Source organism: Equus asinus, chromosome 19 (assembly GCF_041296235.1).
Source record: "Equus asinus isolate D_3611 breed Donkey chromosome 19, EquAss-T2T_v2, whole genome shotgun sequence".
Classification (NCBI taxonomy): Eukaryota; Metazoa; Chordata; class Mammalia; order Perissodactyla; family Equidae; genus Equus; species Equus asinus.
In genome coordinates this window covers 7,794,770-7,812,440 of record NC_091808.1, presented here as the reverse complement: position 1 = coordinate 7,812,440, position 17,671 = coordinate 7,794,770, and the positions used below count along the sequence as shown (strand labels likewise).

At 48.5% G+C, this 17,671-nt stretch overlaps 2 protein-coding genes across 6 annotated transcripts in view; both read left to right on the top strand.

Moving 5' to 3' along the window:
* SAG (S-antigen visual arrestin) overlaps nucleotides 1-2,132 on the top strand; it is a 28,896-nt gene extending 26,764 nt beyond the window's left edge. For all 3 annotated transcript variants that reach the window (XM_070489378.1, XM_070489379.1, XM_070489376.1), the window contains 2 exons: nucleotides 1,232-1,247; nucleotides 1,904-2,132. In XM_070489378.1, the coding sequence (XP_070345479.1) occupies nucleotides 1,232-1,247; nucleotides 1,904-2,012 (125 nt within the window). In that variant the 3' untranslated portion in view covers nucleotides 2,013-2,132. The remainder of the gene's footprint in view (nucleotides 1-1,231; nucleotides 1,248-1,903) is intronic.
* Nucleotides 2,133-8,849: 6,717 nt separating this feature from the next.
* The window catches only part of DGKD (diacylglycerol kinase delta), a 109,015-nt gene continuing 100,193 nt past the window's right edge, over nucleotides 8,850-17,671 (top strand). For all 3 annotated transcript variants that reach the window (XR_011495503.1, XM_044751576.2, XM_044751575.2), the window contains exon 1: nucleotides 8,850-9,038. Coding sequence is in view for 2 of the 3 variants with exons in the window: in XM_044751576.2 (XP_044607511.1) it covers nucleotides 8,883-9,038 (156 nt within the window). In the remaining variant the exon portion in view is untranslated. The remainder of the gene's footprint in view (nucleotides 9,039-17,671) is intronic.

The following is a 17,671-nucleotide window of genomic DNA, read 5'->3' as shown; positions in this document are numbered from 1 at the left end:
TTTTCTTATACTTTATAAACAGCTTTTCTATACTGATAATGAGATGGCGTTTAAACATATCAGAATGAGCCCCCATATTCATTTTGGGTTTGTCTTAAAAACATTTTGTCTCAAAGTATCTTTTCCAAATATTTTGGATTCAAACACTCCACGTACTTTGCCAAAGCCTTCCCTTGGGGAATAAATACAGTCTGGTCGTATTTTTTTTTTATTCATTTATGCTTATATCATTAAAATACTATTTTTTGCCAATGCGAGATTGAGATGCATTCTGCTTCCTTTCAAGGACATTTTAAAAGGATTTTTTAAAACCGTGACCTGCGTCGATGGCACAGTTTATGTCAGGTTGTTTTCTGGAGCTGTGGACAGACTTTCTGACTTACCTTGGGGGAGTGGAGTTACTCCTTTTCTGGAGATGACATTTTCATGTTCCAGTCGTCATGGCTCTTACACTGAAACATCACAACGTCAAGACTAAACAATGATCTTTTGTACTGTGAGGTTTCAGGGAAAAAGGATGAATCACCCCATGGCCTCAAAATTCCGATTCCCAGAGATTTATGAGTCCCCAGTTTCATTCACAGATTCGCGCTCACCTCTCACCTGCCTAGTTCCCTGCTCCCTGAGTCTAGAAGGGGAGACTCTAAGCAGAGAAAGTGTAAGTTGTAGTTAAGAGGCCCTGCTAGGGCCAGGGGCCAAGTAATTTGTGCATGACAAGTGCTATGGAAATGCTACCAAGTTTTTATCATCTATCCCCTGTCAAGAGCATCCGTACGGAATGCAGGGCATTGAACTGGTTCTCTTCAATGCTGGTGGTCCCAGTTAGTACAACTTTATGCTCAGCACTGTAGGGGTCCAGGATGGTTCTGGCCCAGGCGGTGCATATCCCAGTGCTGGCTTCCAGGTGGGTGAGAGAGACAAGAGCCGTGGAAAGAAAAGAGTGACATGAGAGGAGAAGAGGCTAACCAGAGAAAGGGTCCCAGACGTGAGGTTGTGGCACTTTATAAAGGAGGCAATGGTTAAAGACGCAGGGAGAGAGGCTCTCAGAGTGGGAAAAGGCAAAGAAGTGGGAATTACATGCAATTCTCAGGAAGTGCATGTATCTAGGCCTTTTATCCCTCCAACTTTAAAGTCACCTAAACAAGGAAGGAATTTTATAGGTACAGCTATTACACAGAATTTATGCTAACAGAGCTCTCTCTCTCTCTCTCTCTCTATTCCATGCTTACAGCTACGGCAAAGGAAAGGTGAGCCACTGCCCTGGGTTTCCCTGTGTTCTGGGACTTCGTCCTCTAGCACAACCCATTCTTTGGTCTTTTTGTACACACCTCATGCTCTCAACACCGCTCAGTCCTGGTTTTCCTTTTTCTCCCTAGTACCAAGGCACACGGGCACACACATGCACACACGCACACTGGGTTATACTGAGTATGTATGTCTTCTCATGGGTTCCTTCATTTTCTCTTATTTTTGTTTGTTAAAGAGATTATACATGAATGGCTATGCAGAGAATGGTGCAGTCCCGTGTTCCATCATGTAGGAAAATCTTCATCGGTTCCTTTGCTGCCAAAGGAAGATCAAGGATCTTGTTTTACTGGAGATTTCACTGCAAGCCTCAAAGAGTGTGCCATGATCAAAATCTTCCTTGTTTTGGGGGCTGGTCCGGTGGTGTAGCGCTCTGCTTTGGTGGCCTGGGGTTCACAGGTTCAGATCCCAGGTGTGGACCTACACACCGCTCATCAAGCCATGCTGTGGCAGCATCCCACATACAAAATAGAGGATTGGCACAGATATTAGCTCAACAACAATCTTCCTCAAGCAAAAAGGGAGGATTGGCAACAGATGTTAGCTCAGGGCCAGTCTTCCTCACCAGAAAAATAAAATGTTCTATGTTTTATTTCAGTTGTCAAGATGAAAATTTGGTCTTTGAAGAGTTTGCTCGCCAAAATCTGAAAGACGCAGGAGAAATGGAGGAAAGGAAGAAACACCAGGCGGCAGCCGTGGATGAGTGAAGAGGTCGGCCCGTGGGGAAATGCGGTAGTCAGCAGCATGAGCAACTCTCCACAGATAGCCCTTTAGTTACGCTGAATACCAAAGTGTGAGTCTTTGTTACAGAAATAAAGTTTGTTCTGCCCTGGTCGTGAGTCAGGCTGACTTGTTGGGGAGGCTGAGTGACGTCACTGGCACAGAAGCTGCAGCCTTTATGTGTGGTCCCTGAGTCTTGGGGCGGGGGGAGGGCGGCATCTAGAAAGGAGGCCAGCCTTCCACAGACGGCTCAGCGCTGGCCCATGGAGGCAAGAAGCCATCCTGAAACCAATGTGCTCACCCAGCAGGGCCTGCTGTGTTCAGGGCTTTTTCCATGGGTCCCCGTGTAAGCTGTTCGCCTGGCAATGTATTGGGGGAGAGCAATGTTTCTCATGACCTGACCAGTTCTAGCTCCGGGGCCCCCAAGAGCCTCCTGAGATAAACGGGACAGAGGACAAACGTGGGCAAAAACACTCCTTACTACTGATTCGACCTTTGAGTCCAAGACCCTGTTTGAGCTCTGGGTTGTTGGTTATATTTCTATCAAATGCAAGCAATGAAATCAGATTTGGCTAGTTTAAGGGGAAAAAAGGAATACATTGGAAGGACTGTGGAGTGGCTCACAGAACTGAATTAAGAAGAGAACCTGAGCTTTGAAGCGGGGGTGAGTGGAAATCAGAGAAGATCCAGGGCTCCCCACCCAGGAGCTCAGGGTCCGGCAGTGGGTCAGCATCCAACGCTCCCAGTCTTGGCATCTCTGCTTCCTGTGTGTGGTTCCTGGGCAGGAGAATCTGACCGGCCCAGATCCGGTCAGGTGGGTCAATGCCCTGTGGCCAGCGATGGCAGAGCCCAGGCCTGGGAATGGGTTGTCCCAGAAGAGGGTGTTCATTGTGAGCCAGATGGGCTTCTTGCTTAGAGTGTCTTCGATGAGACGGGGCTAGAAGGGGTTGGGGAGAGGATGTTCTGTGTCAAGGAGGAAGGTAGAGCTGCAGGGGAAGCAGGGATGATGGACTTCATGGGGTCCCCTTCCTGGCCGGTGGTACCCTCCAGTCTGGGGGCCTGCTACTGATGGCAGAGAGACTGAACAGCTCTCTTGGTGGCCATTGAGAGGTTTGGGGGATGTGTAGACTCTGTGCTTCAAGGGAGCAGGATAAAAGGGGTGTGGAGGCTGCTGCACAGTTAACCCACTCACAGGGGGCAGGAGGGTGGATGGGAGAGATCTTGTGTGGGGCGGACACATGGGGTCAGGTCTCCAGGACCAAGGGCAGAGGCAGAGGACTGAACAGCAGCATGGGTTCCATACACGTGAAGGCTCCCATGTCTGGGGTTGCTCAGCAGGACTCCAGGCTGCTTTGCATCCTGGGGACTGGGGTTTCCACCAGAGGCTCCACTCGGGACCCTTGGACAGGACCCCTGGACAGGACCCCGCCTCCATAAAGCAAGGTGTGGACTCACGTGTTGAGTCTGAGGCATTCTGACATTGACAGGAGGAAGATTCATTTCTGGAGGAGGAATTATAATAATAATAGGGGCGGGAGACTGGGTTTTTGGCCTGTGGGTTCACAGGGTCAGACACAATTTCCCCTTCCTTTTTCCTCCCGTGTTAAGGGAACAGCATGTTACCACTGCAGCCCACGCCTCTCGCTCAGGATACTCAGGAAACAGATGATCAGGGTGGCATGCTCCCCTGGGGATCTGAGCCCTTCCCCTGCCACCCTCCCAACCTCCCCTAAGCCCACCTGCCGGCTGTGGTTGGCTCCTACTGGAGATTCTAGGCGAGGGGGGGACCTGGGAGTCCGCTCATCAGTGCCTGGTGAGAGGACCAGCCCGCTGGGTCCTGCAGCACCTCACCCCAGGACATCCTAAGTCAGGGAGGATATTAATAGGCCGACCTTTGGAACAGTGTGGGTGGCGAGCCAGCGAGAAGAGCTGGATGGCCAATCCCTGGAGACCAGAGGTTAGCACAGCCCTTGCCCTCAAGGGTATTTTGGTCCCCAAACGCCCGACCCACAGACTTCCAGGTGCTGGCTAGTTTAGGGCCTGCAGCTGGCCACCCTGGGGAGGGCATGGGGGTGGGAGCAGGAAGCGAGCAACCTGCTGCCCCGGATGAGATGAGGAACTTTGCCTTGGCTGGATCTGTACATGAGTGGCGTTGTGCATGCAGACCCTGGTGTCAGGAGGCAGGATGTCTGCGTGCACGTTGGACATGGGGCCAGGGTTTTCCAGGCAGGTGCAATGGAAGAAACAGGGTACAAAGGAGTTGAGGATGCTGGGTGGAGCAAGCAGTGGCTGAGAACTTAGGACAAAGTTCTGTAACCAGCAACCCAAAGGGCTGGAGAAGCAGGGGTTCCTGCTATTTACTGAGCACCTGCCTTGTGCCAGGCACTTTACATATTACACCTAATCATTCCAACCAGGCTCGTCAGTCAGTCCTGTCATTCCCATTTGTTAGATGAGGAAACCGCAGTTCAGAGAGGTTATGTACGTTACCCCAGGTCACTCAGCTAGTGAGAGTGCAGGCAAGACTTGAACTCTGGTTTCCCTGAATCTATAACCAGACCTTTGCTCACCTTCTGATGCTGAATAAGTGCATGAGAGTTTGGAGGGTCAGAGGTGAGATTAACATTTATGATTCGACAATGGCTGCCCTTAAGTTCTTTTTTTAAATTGAAAATTTTATTGAGATAATTGTAGATTCACATAAAGTTGTAAGAAACAATACAGAGAGAGCCTGTATTTCCCCAAGGGTAACATCTTGCAGATCTAAAGGACGATGTCATAGCCAGGATATCGACATGGGTACAATCCACCCATCTTTCGATTTCCCGGTCTTATGTGTGTGTGCATTTAGCGCGCTACAATTTTATCACAGGTGTGGATAGTTAACTTCTTTTTAGCATGTCTGTTTCCCTACTTCCTTCACATTTTTCGTTGCTCTTCTCTCATTCTAATGTCAGAGGCCTAAGGGGTTAGTTTACTGATCCTGGGGGGTGGGGTAAGTGGGGGCAGGAGTTGGGCGCGTTTGGAAACATATGGGGGTGGTTTTTGATTGTCACAATGCCTTGGGGCCAGGGAAACTATATGTCACCCACAGTGAAGAAGTGCCCCACTGCAGATGTCAATCACAACCCTCGTTCAGAGTAAAATCAGACGATGCCCATGTTTCCAAGCGCATCGTTAATCTGTTCTAACGCGAAGTGATTCTTTTTGACAGGAGGTGCACTGCGACATTGACAAGTCGAGAAGAAGGATTATGTTGGATGGGAAGTGCGTTATTACTGCCACCTTGATGTGCCCTTAAGGTGGGGTAGACTCAGGGAGCAGCATATTGTTGGAGATGATTCACAGGGTGACTCACTCCATAAAGAGGCTCCGGAGGGAACGTGCTCTCCCAGGCACGCCACTCTGGGCGCCATCTCCAAGGGAACCGCACTCGGCAGTCACCGAGAACATAAAGGCTTCTTTGCTCATCAGAGAAAACATGCCAGTTATGTTTCTCTGATTTAAGAAGATAATATAATTCTTACCAGGCCTAACACTTTTTAAAAAAACACGGTTTTTATTTTCAAATAGTTTTGGACTTAGGGAAAAGTTGCAAAGACCGTACGGCAGATCCTCCCAGCCCCCGTTTCTCCTTTTATTCACATCTTACATCAGGATGTCCGTCTGCCACACTTAATGAATCAATAGTGACACGTTATTATTAAACGAGGGACCATTCTTTATTCAGGTTTCTTTAGTATCTACCTAATGTTCCTTTTCTGTTCCGAGATCCCACGTGACGTTGCATTGTCGTGTCTCCCCAGGCTCCTCTCGGCCGTGACAATTTCTAGTCCTTTTTCACAATTGCAAATTCATTCCTATCCAGCCATAGCTTCTACCTCCCAACTCTCACGTGTGCTCACCTTCACGCCCGTGGCTTTTTGCCTCTAATATGACGGATTCTGGAGCCCAGATGTCCCCGGAGCTTCTAACAGGTGTAGGCAACAGCACACCCAGTTTGTTCAAGACCAAGTTCATCTTCTTCGTCTGCTCTCGGCCTACTCATGCTCCGTGGGGCATCACCCCCCTGAAAGTCCCATATTTGGGAGGCAGCCCAACTCATCCTGCTCCCCAATCTCTTGACTGGGCGCCGCCAGTCCCTTTTCTTCCCTCCTGTGCTGCACTTCCCGACTGTCACCTCCTCTCTCCTCCTCCATGACCGCCACCTTGGTTCTGGGCCAGATCAGCACTGTCTGGATTGTTAGATCACTTTTCAATGCCTTCTCCATTTCTAAAAGCCTTTTCTCCTCTGGGTGATTCTCTGCCCAGACACATGAGTTCCTCTGCTTTTCAAAAACCCTTGGGTGGCTCCGGTGCCAGTGGGATGAAGTCCTTGCTCCTGAGCACAGCACAGAGGTTGATCTGGGTCCTGCCATGGCTGCTCATCCTCCCGCCTCCCCACTCCACCTCGCCTTTGGCTCACTGGCAAATCCAAATCCTTCATTATCATCTCAACTTGCCTAGTGGTCTTCTGCCTTTTCGTGTTTTTCTGGAAAATTCTCTCCATCCTCTTACCTTTCTATTCAAATCTTCAAACCCTGTGGGGGTCACCCCTCCTCTGGAGAGCCTCCCCTCTCTTTCTCCCCTTGTATAGCCCCCCCCCAGGTTTTCGCATTATGTATCACACTATATTGTAATTAATTGATACACAATGACCTTGGGCTGCCAGAACAAAGTACCACCTAAATAGAAATTTATTTTTTCACAATTCTGGAGGCCGGAAATCTGAAATCAAGGTGTTGGCAGGGGCAGTTCCTTCTGAGGCCTCTCTCCATGGCTTGCAGACGGCTCCTCTGTGCGTCCTCACATGGTCTTCCCTCTGTCTGTGTCTAGATTTCTTCTTACAAGGACACCAGTCATATTGGATCAGGGCCCATCCTAATGGCCTCATTTTAACTCAGTGGCCTCTTTAAAGACCCTATCTCCAAATGCAGCCATTCTGAGGTCCTGGGGGTTAGGACTTCAACATCTGAATGTTAGGGGACGCAATTCAGCCCAAAATAGGGCTCTTCCCTTTCTTCCTATAAGCTCCTTTGGTCCTCAGCTTCCTGGGAGAGCTGGCCCTAAAGTGTCAAGGACTTGAGACTCACAGGGTCCAGGTTCAAATCCTGCGTCTTGTGCAAACCTTGGGAGAGGAATCCGGACCTCAGGTTATAGAGTCTTCATCTCCAGAATGACACCCTCGAGCTTGCTCTTGCGTGAGACTAGATTTCTAATCAAGTGTCTGGCGTGTGCCCCGTGGTCAGCACATGGGAGCAGTCACTATCCTCATGCCTTGCAGAACTTTCTGCAACAATGGAAGTGTTCTATATTTGTGCTGTCCTGTGTGGTAGATGCTAAGCTGCACGAGGCTATCGAGCACTTGAAATGTGGCTAGTATGACGGAGGAACTGAAAATTTAATTTTAATTAATTGAAACTGAAGTAGCCACATGTGGCTAGCGGCTGCAGCACTGGGCAGCACAGCCCGGTGTACCAGGGGCCCACGGCCTGTCCCAGAGTGTTCCTGCATAGGCCCTGACATGCTCCTGTTCTGGCTGTGAGTCCATTCCCCTGGTCATGTCTCCGTGCCAGATGCCACTCTGTGACCCCCGGGAATCTTGCTTATTTTGCCTCGGGAAAGCACTGTCCAGTGCAGAGGGGGCCAGAGCATGCTGGTGGCAGGCAGGCAGGCCAGGGGCCATTAAGTCTCTAGCAGCAGTCCTTTGAAAGGCCAAGGGAACACTTGTGAAGCCCCCTAAGGATCTGCCTCTCTCAGGTGGTACCAAGCCCTTCTCCACCTGGATGTCCCAAAGGGCAGCAAAAGTCAACTGATCTTAGCTCCATCTGCCCTCTTCCCCTACCCAGTGAAGGCTCCAGCCCTCCCACTGCCCCACCATCCAGCAGCTAGGAAGCAGGGCTCATCCCAGTCACCTCTGTTTCCTGCTTAGGAGTCACTCCCCTCCTGAGTCCACTTCTCTATCTCTGCAGCCCCTCCCAATAATCCAGGGCGGTCACCTGCCCTGATTACTTCAAAGCTTGGATCATAGCCCCAGCTTTGTGACCCAGCCCCACCCAGGGTTAAAATCCTTGTTGCCCTCAAGCCTCCGCATAAAAGACCTAGCCCCTTATCAGGTTTACAAAGCCCTCTTTGACCTGCCCCGCCCCCAGGCTCATCTCTTCGTGTTATTTTCCGCCCTTCAGGATACAGCTTCCCTTTTATTCTGGAGACTTGTTCTTTCTTGCCTCCAGGCCTTTGCACAATCTGGTCTCCGCCTTGAACACGGTTCCCCCGCTGGGGATAACTCTCGCTCACAATTTCCTCCTCTCCTTCAGCATCTTTTTCTCCGGGAAGCCCTCCCCGATGGAATCTTGTCTCCCCATTCGGCATCCCAGACGACCGTCCCAGCACTTTCTCTTTTCTTCCCCGCGTTCGTGCGTGCATTCATCCACTCCCCGGATTGTGTATCATGCAACTCACTACAAAATGCCACAGACTGCTGCCGACACAGGGCAGGGCAAGAAAGACAGGTCCCGGACCTCCTGGAGGTCACTTACGTTCTTGAAAGAGAAGATTAGAGATGAAAAAAGTGGACATAGAAACAAAAAAACACAAACTGTGCTCTAGGAAGAAAACAAACAGATGCTAGGACCGGGCCCCCCCCAGCCCGGACACCACGGCTGGGGGCGGAGCCCGGCCGCGGCCGGCAGGGGGCGCGGAGGGGCGGAGCGGGAGGCCGCCCCGCCTCGGCCCCGCCCCTCGCGCACTGGCCCCGCCCCCGCCCGCCCCCGGCCCGGCCCCGCCCCCGGCCGCTGTGCGCGCGCTGGCCCGGCAGCATGGCGGCGGCGGCGGGCGCCCCTCCGCCGGGTCCGCCGCAACCTCCTCCGCCGCCGCCGCCCGAGGAGTCGTCGGACAGCGAGCCCGAGGCCGAGCCCGGCTCCCCGCAGAAGCTCATCCGCAAGGTGTCCACGTCGGGCCAAATCCGCCAGAAGGTGAGCCCGCGGCGGCGGCCCGGGCGCGCGCCCCTCTCGCCGCGGCAGCCCCGTGAGGCCCACGGCCCGTCCGAGCAGCCGCCCAGGCCCGGCCCGGCCCGGCCCGGGGTTCCGCCGAGCGCCACTGCCGGACGGACCGCGCTCGGCGGGGTAACGGGCCGGGCGGAGCGCGCCCTGCCGGCGGGGCGGCGGGGACCGGGCCGGGGGCGCAGGGGGGCCGCGCGGGGCCGGGCGGGCTGGGGGTGGCCGCCTGCTGGGCCCGAGGACGCCCCGTGCCGCGAGGACCCCGGGGAAACTGAGGCCTAGAGGCCGGGGTCGAGCGCTCCGGAAAGGGGGCTCCTGGCTGCGCCCCGCAGGCGTGCGCTCACCGAGCCCCGGGTCTGCACGTTTCTGGGGACTGCTCGGGTTATTTCCCGCCGGTGCCCTGCAGACTCACCTGTGGTCCCCTGAGATCTGCGGTGGGACCCGGCTGTGGGGCTCTTTCTTCCCTCTCGTGTCTTTGCGTGCCCGAAAGGGAAGGGATGTGCGTTGTAGGACCGGCTCGCCCGCCGGCCTCCGGAGAGCGGGGACAGGGGGCTTTCCCTGGCCGCGCACCCCCTTGGTCCCTAACTCTCCGTGGAGCAGTCCAGACGCTAAATCTTTGCTGCAGAAAGGCGCATTTCCTTTCTGCGGGAGGAAAGTTGCGCCCTTTGTTTTCCCATTGCGGTTCCTGTTGGAAACTGCTTATGGTTTTCGCTACAGGTGAGCCCTCTCTGTTAGAGCACGGCTTTCTCAGGCAGGTGGCTGAGGGCAGGGTGGGTCTGTGGGCAGCCCCGGCGGATCCAGCTGGCACAGACTTTCTCATCCTGCTGCAGTGCGCTTTTCCTCCGGGGCCAGTTAGGTTCAGCTGCTACTTGGACCGTGGGAGCCATTTCTTGCTTGATCTTCTGTCAGCGTTTGATACCTATGGTGGGTAATCTTTGGTCCTGACATGTTGCAAACAGGTTTATTGTGAAGTGCTCCAGTCATTCAGCAGTTAGGTATTGAACACCTCTTTTGTTCCGGGAATGACAGTCACAGTAATAATTATAATGATGGCAATTCTTCACTGCTTACTATGTGCCAGGCACTTTTCTTGGGTTAACTTGACAGTGCTTTACCTGGGTTCGCTCATTTAGTACTGGTGGTAACTCGTTGAATTGGCTGTTACCTGTCATCCCCATCTTATGGAATTGGAAATTGAGGCAGAGAGGTTAAGTGACTTGCCTAGGGTGTCACAGGGTAATAAATGCAGATCTGGATCTGAGCCGTGCTCAGGATCCCAAGATGGAAGGCGATTTCTCCATCTAGGGGCTCCCGGTCTGTAGGAGACGGACACCTGTGTATGAGACCCTATGACATAGTAAGTGCTGTGAAAGCTCAGAGGACCAAGCCTCCAGCTACGGTGGGAGGCAGGGATGACGAGGTCCCATTTAAGGCAGGATCTTGAGGGAAAGACTTTGCCAGGTGCGGAAGGAAGGGCTTTCCAAATAGCTGAATATTGTATTTAAAGGTTTAAGCACACTTGGGGATGGTCAGCAGGTGAGTGGATCAGGTTGAGAGGAATTAGGAAAATGCTGGAAGGGTAGATCGGGGCTGGATTTTGAAGGACTAGCTCTAGAGTTGGGTTTTTGGCCTTGGGCAAGAGGGAGCCCCAGAGGGTGGTTCAAAGCATGGGGGTGACCAGTCAGATGTGCTTTTAGGAAGATCTCCAAGGAGCCCTAAACAACATTGATACGAGTTGCTCCATCCTCGGGCGTGGTGTGTGCCCAGGGTGGGGTAGATCATCTGATTTACAAGTGTGGTTAAGATTTGATCTCTCAGAGATTCCAGTATTTGTCCAGAATTCTGTTCTTTAGGAGGCATTTTTTTCCCCCTAAAACAATAGCTGCTGTACCAGCTGTTCTGGTTGAGGGGGAGTGATGGGTAGAGTGTTAAAAATACCCCCTGCGGGCTTGAGTTTCTGAATCCAGTCACGTCTGCTGTATGAGGCTGATTTTTCTTTTGGGCTGTCGGAGATGGTCAGAATGGGGACATGTGAGGTTTACTGTGTGTGCAGTAGCTATCTTTTTTTTTTTTTAAGTATATAAGCCATTGAGAAGATTCCTCTGGTATGTGTGGTGCATAAGAAAAATATCCAAAATGTTATGGGATATCATTCTGGGTTCTAAAAGGAAAAACAAACCCACTTTAAGTATTTAAAACAGAGGAAATTTAATGTAGGAGAGTGGTCACGCAGTTGATAAAGAATTGAGAATGCAAACAGTGGACAATGAGGCAACCCTGAGATGAGGCAATGAACAGGAAACCACTGCCACTGCTAAGCTGGAGGACAGAGAGAGGAGGCGGCATGTGAGACTCCAGGAGCAGCTGCCGTCTGTCAGAAGCTGGAACCACCTTGGATTGTCTGGGGGGCTGGAGCCTTGGGAGGGCGCAGCTGCTGCTTCTGGACACTCACCCGTCTCCCCTCCTGCTTGGGAAACCCAGCCTGCAGGGGTCAGCCCCTCCGCCACTTGGAGTAGAGCAGAAGAGCGAGGAATGGAACTGAGGACAAGCTGGCCCAGGACCGGAGCTGTATGTATGTCAGGTTTTTGAAATATTAGTCCAGTGCAAGCTAGAGCTGTGTTAATGGAGGAAAAAAAGCAAATGTCTTATGACAGTGTTTCTCAAATTTTAATGTACAGACACATCCCCTGGGGATCTTGTTAAAATGCAGATTCCGGTTGAGTAGGTCTGGGGTAGGGTCTGACATTCTGCATTTCTAATCAACTCCCAGGAGATGCTGCTGGTCCCTGGACCAGACTTTGAGAAAGATCATCTTAGGACATATGTGTAAAGAGAAGCCTTACTAAACTCCAAATAAATCTTTAGTTTATGAGGTTCTTTTAAAAACTTTTCCCCAAATATTTAGCATACTGAAAATTTGATGTGTGTGGAATTGGGATGGTTATTTATTAGTTTAGAATTTCATGCTTGTCTGAGGTTTTTTTATGTGTCACCTGTCTTCAGCAAATGCATTACTCCATCTGTATTTCCCAACCATAGTACACCATAATGACTCTGTAGGACCACAAAGCTAGAGTGGAAAAAAGAAAATGGAGCCAATATAGTCACCAATAAATTAATTCATGAGCACTTTATAAGGTATTTTGAAATTAAAGTAAAGAACAGTGTGATTCTGTGAAGCTTATTAGTTAGGATAGCATTTAATTTAAAGGTTTAAAAAAGTTAACATTTTTGGTTTGGTGCATAAAAGTGCTTATATTCCTGATTTCAAATTTAAACATTTTTTCCCTTATGAAATGAAGACTAGTAGAAATTAGGTAAAAGGTTCAAGTTGTAACAGACTTAAAAAATTAACAGCTTTATTAAGATATAATTCACAGACCATGGAGTTCACTTTTTTGAAGTCTGCAGTTTAGTAGTTTTTACTACATTCAGTTTTGCAACCATTACCACAATCAATTTTAGAACATTTTCATCATCCTAGAAAGAAACCACATAAATATTAACATTCACTCCCCATTTCCTCCCCAACTCTCTCAACCTTAGGCAACTGCTAATCTACTCTCTGTCTTATGGATTTGCCCATTCTGGACATTTCATATATAGTTACGCACCGCATGAAGACGTTTTGGTCATCAGTGGACCGCATGTACAATGGTGGTCCCATAAGATTAGTACCGTATAGCCTAGGTGTGTAGTATGCTGTACCATGTAGATGTGTAAGTGCACTCTGTGATGTTCACAATGATGAAATCACCTAACGACACACTTCTCAGAAGGTATCCCCATCATTAAGTGACACGCAACTGTAAATAGAATCATGCAACATATGCCTTTCATGTCTGGATTCTTTGACTTAGCATAATGTATTCAAGGTTCATCTACGTTGTAACGTGTGCCAGCACTTCATTCCTTTTCATTGCTGAATAATATCCCATTGCATGGATACACTACATTTTATTTACATTCATCAGTTGATGGATATTTGGGCTGTTTCTGCTGTTTGGCTATTCTGGATAATGCTGCTGTGAACATTCACGTGCATGTTTTTGTGTGGACATATGTTTTCATTTGGTAACTCTGTGCTTAACCTTTGAGAAATTGCCGGACTATTTTCCAAAATGGCTGTACCATTTTACATTCCACAGCAACATATGAAGTTTCCACTTTCTCCACATCTTCAATTATTATCTGTCTGTTTGCTTATAGCCGTCCTAGTGGGTGTGAAGTGGTGTGAAAGGTTTTTTAATGCTAGCATGTAGTAGTATTTAAGGGCCTAAACTTCGGCGTCAAATGAAGTTGGTTCATGTTCTGTTCTCCCACTCAGAGACACATGATCAAGGACGAGTTTCTAAGCCTCTCTTGACTTGTTTCCTCTCTGTCAACAGGGAAGATATTAGTTCTTGGGTCAGCAGTAATGACAATAAATGTTAGCTGTGTGTTCGTGAGCCTCAGTTTCCATATCTGCACAGTAGAAATGATAGTAATGGTTCTCATATCTGTAAAATAGAAATGATGAATGATGATAACTCAGACTGAAATGGGGTGGTCTATGTACAACACTTAGCACGATGCCTGGCATATCGTAAGCATTCAATAAGTGATTGCTTTTATGATTCTTTCTTTCTGAGTGTTCACTTGTTTGTATCCCAAATACTAGCCATCTCCCTGAACCCCTTTTCCCCCAGCTGCAGCTGATCTGGGTGAATCTCCATCTCTAGCAGACAGGAGCAAATAAAAACAAATTCCTGGGGCCCAGCCGGGTGACGCAGCAGCTAAGTTCTCACGTTCTACTTTGGCAGCCTGGGGTTTGCCGGTTTGGATCCTGCGTGTGGACCTACACACTGCTTGTCAGGCCATGCTCCCACGTATAAAATAGAGGAAGATGGGCGCAGATGTTAGCTCAGATCAGGGCCAATCTTCCTCAGCAAAAAGAGGAGGATTGGTGGCAGATGTTAGCTCAGGGTTAATCTTCCTTAAAAAAAGCAAAAAAAAAAAATACCCAAAAAACGATTTACAGACAATTATCAATGAACGTCTTTTAAAAAAATCATTAATTTATTGAATATTAGTGGGAATACCATGAGCTAGGCATTGTTTTCCTTATTTCACAGATTCAATTTAACTCAAACTATTGGAGACCTTAAAACTGTTAAATGTGCTAGGCATTTGGGGTACCTTGCTGAAAGACGACAGACACTCCTAGAGCTAATAGTCCGAAAGCCAGACAGACATTAATAAAATAACCACCAAGTTAATGTGGAGTTGTGACGGCGATGAATGCTAACCCGGAGAAGGCTGGAGTGCTTTGGGAGGATATGGTAGGTGAATTTGACCTGATACTCAGAGAAGGGCGGGACAGGCTTCTTGTGGAAGGGACTGTTTGGCTCCATCTGAAAGATGAGGTGGAACAAGTGACTTGTGTTTCTGGTGATGGTGGGCCAAGTAACTGACCAGCCATTCTGCCAAGCGCCACCTGCTAATCGGACAAGCTAACAAGATAAGGCATGATTATGGGGCTGGCTTCTGGGGAGGATGAGGGTCTGTGGAAGTGAGCATGGCATTTGGGGCTGCTTTTTACTTTGGGGTCAGTAGTGGGGTCTGTGGTGGGAACAGTGTCCCCCCAGGATTCATGTTCGCCTGGATCCTCAGAATGTGACCTTATTTGGAAATAAGGCCTTTAGATGAAATCATCCTGGGTTTAGGGTAGACTCTGAATCTCATGTCTGGTGTCTTCCTAAGAGAAAGGGGAGGGAGGTTTGGACACAGACAGACCCAAAGAGAAAAAGGCTGTGTGAAAACAGAGCCAGAGATTAGCGTAATGCTGCCGCAAACCCAGCACTGGTGGGGCTGCTGGAAGAGGCAGTGGATGGCTTCTCCCCTGGATCCTTTAGAGGGAGCGTGGCCTGCTGACACCTTGATTTCAGACTTCTACCAGCTGAAGTGTGAGAAAACACGTTTCTGTTGCTTCATCCTCCCAGGCTCTGGTGCCTGGTTCCGGGGCAGCCACAGGGAACGAGTGTAGGGCCATCTGCTGACTCTGGAGGGGAAGCCGAGAGCTGGGAGGCTGTCAGAGATGCTTGGGAGGGGACGGGCTGAGGTCTCAGGGTCTGCCAAAAGGGGGCAGTCCTGGGCGAACTCCCTTAATTCAGATTTGGATCCCAAAAAGCCACTTTCAAGGAATGAAGATGAACCAGAAGCAGGACTTCCAAGGGGCTTTAGTCCTCCTTCAGCCCATGCCAGCTCTCTGAAATGGGACTAAAGTAATCCCAGCGTGCTGCTGACTCCAGGTTCCTGACAGACGCAACTTTAATCCTCTGCACAGGAAGGTGACATCATCTGGTTCTCCAGGTATTTTCAAGAGCCACGTTGTAAATTCAGTGTTCCACATACAATAAAAAACAGGACATGCAGGGAGGCAAGGCCAAATGAGTCAAAACCAATAGAAACAACAGACTATAAAGACATTAACGGGTCTCCAGATATTAGGTGCAGACTTTTTTTTAAGATTTTTTTTTTTCCTCCCCAAAGACCCAGTACATAGTTGTACATCCTAGTTGTAAGTCCTTCTAATTCTTCTCTGTGGGATGCCAGCACAGCGTGGCCAGATGAGCAGTGCTAGGTCCACACCCAGGATCTGAAGCTGCAAACCCCTGGCCGCCCAAGTGGAGCATGTGAACTTTTAACCACTCAGTCACGGGGCCGGCCCCTAGGTGCAGACTTTAAATAACTGTGCTTACTATGTTTAAGGAGATAAAAGACCAGATTGAGAGTTTGGGCAGAGAACTAGAAAGTAAAAAAGAACCAAATGGGGGCTGGCCCCATGGCTGAGTGGTTAAGTTTGTGCGCTCCGCTGCAGGCGGCCCAGTGTTTTGTCGGTTCAAATCCTGGGTGCGGACATGGCACTGCTCATCAAACCATGCTGAGGCAGCGTCCCACATGCCACAACTAGAAGGACCCACAACTAAGAATATACCACTATGTACCGGGGGGCTTTGGGGAGAAAAAGGAAAAAAATAAAATCTTTAAAAAAAAATAAAAGAACCAAATGAAAATTCTAAAACTGAAAAATGTAACAAAGTTAAGGAACCGTAGATTAGACACCACTGAAGAAAGAATTCAGCGATCCGGAAGATAGCTCAAAAGAAAATACCCACAAGGAAGCCTGGAGACTAAGAATGGAAACATGAGAAGACAGGGCAGGGGTCAGAGGTGACAGTGAGAAGCCCTGACTTGTGTTTCATTGTCATCCCAGAAGGAGAGGAGAGAGACAATTGGGCCGAAAACAGTATTTGAAAAGATAATGCCTGAGAATTTCCCACAGCTATTAAAAGGCACCATCCACTGATTCGATGAACACCAAGAAAACCATACCTAGTCCCTTCATAATGAAACGGCTGAAAACAGAAAGCAGCTGGAGACAGATTACCATCCAAAGAGCCGCAGTTAGATTGACAGCCGTGTCCTTAACAGAAACCACGGAAAACAGAAATCACCTGAAATGTAGGTGCTGAAAGAAACCGACTGCTAACCTGGGGTTCTTTACTCAGCAAAAACATCCTTCAGAAATAAAGCTGAAATGAAGACATTTTCAAATAAACAAAAGCAATTTTTTTGAGAGCAGACTCACACTAAAGGAAACAGTGAGGGATGTTTTTTGGTTTTGGCTGAAGGGAAATGAACCAAAAAAGAACCAATTAATGTTAGATGGGTGAGGGATACATGTTGTAATCTGTGTGGTAGCCACTAAACTGTGAAAGACTGTATGATATCTAAGCTAAAAGGCAAAAAAATTGAATAATAAGAAATTCTGAATCTGAGAGAAGGCAAGAAAGGAGGGAACATTGAACAACTGGAACAAAGAGAAAGTAAACAGGGAGTCGATCGACTTAAATCCCAATGGATCAGCAATCACATTAAATGTAAGCAGACTTGAGTGCTCCAGTTAAAAGACAGAGATAGACAGGTAACAACACCAAACCTGACCAGGCTGTTTAAAAGAGACTTATTTAAAACAGAAGGATAGAAAAAGATTGAAAGTAAAAGAGTGACAAAAAATACTATGCACACACTAAAAGAAAGTTGGTGTAGCTGTTTTAATATCAGACAAAATAGACTTTGAAGGCAAATTTATTAGAGATGATATACTGATAAATGATAAAAGATTTATTTCAAATATAATAATTTAAAATCTATATATACCTGATAACAAAACTTCACATATGTGAAAGAAAAATTAATACAACTGTAATGGAAATAGACAAATCCACAGTCATGGTGGGATATTTTACCATATCTGTCTCAGCTGCTGTTATGATAAGCAGACAAAAAGATTGTAAAAATGTAGAAGAATTGAACAACGTAAATGCTAAACTTGACCTAATGGACGTTTATAGAACACTGTACCTAGCAATTGCAAAATTGAAATTCTTTTCAAATACACAAGGCACATTTGTCAAAATTCACTATATGCTGGCCACAAGGCAGTTCTCAACAAATTTCAGATGATTGAAATTATACAGACTGTGTTCTCTAAGAACAGTGGAATTAAGATAAGAATCAATAAAATGAAAATCCCCATGTATGTGGAAATTGAGAAATCTATTTCT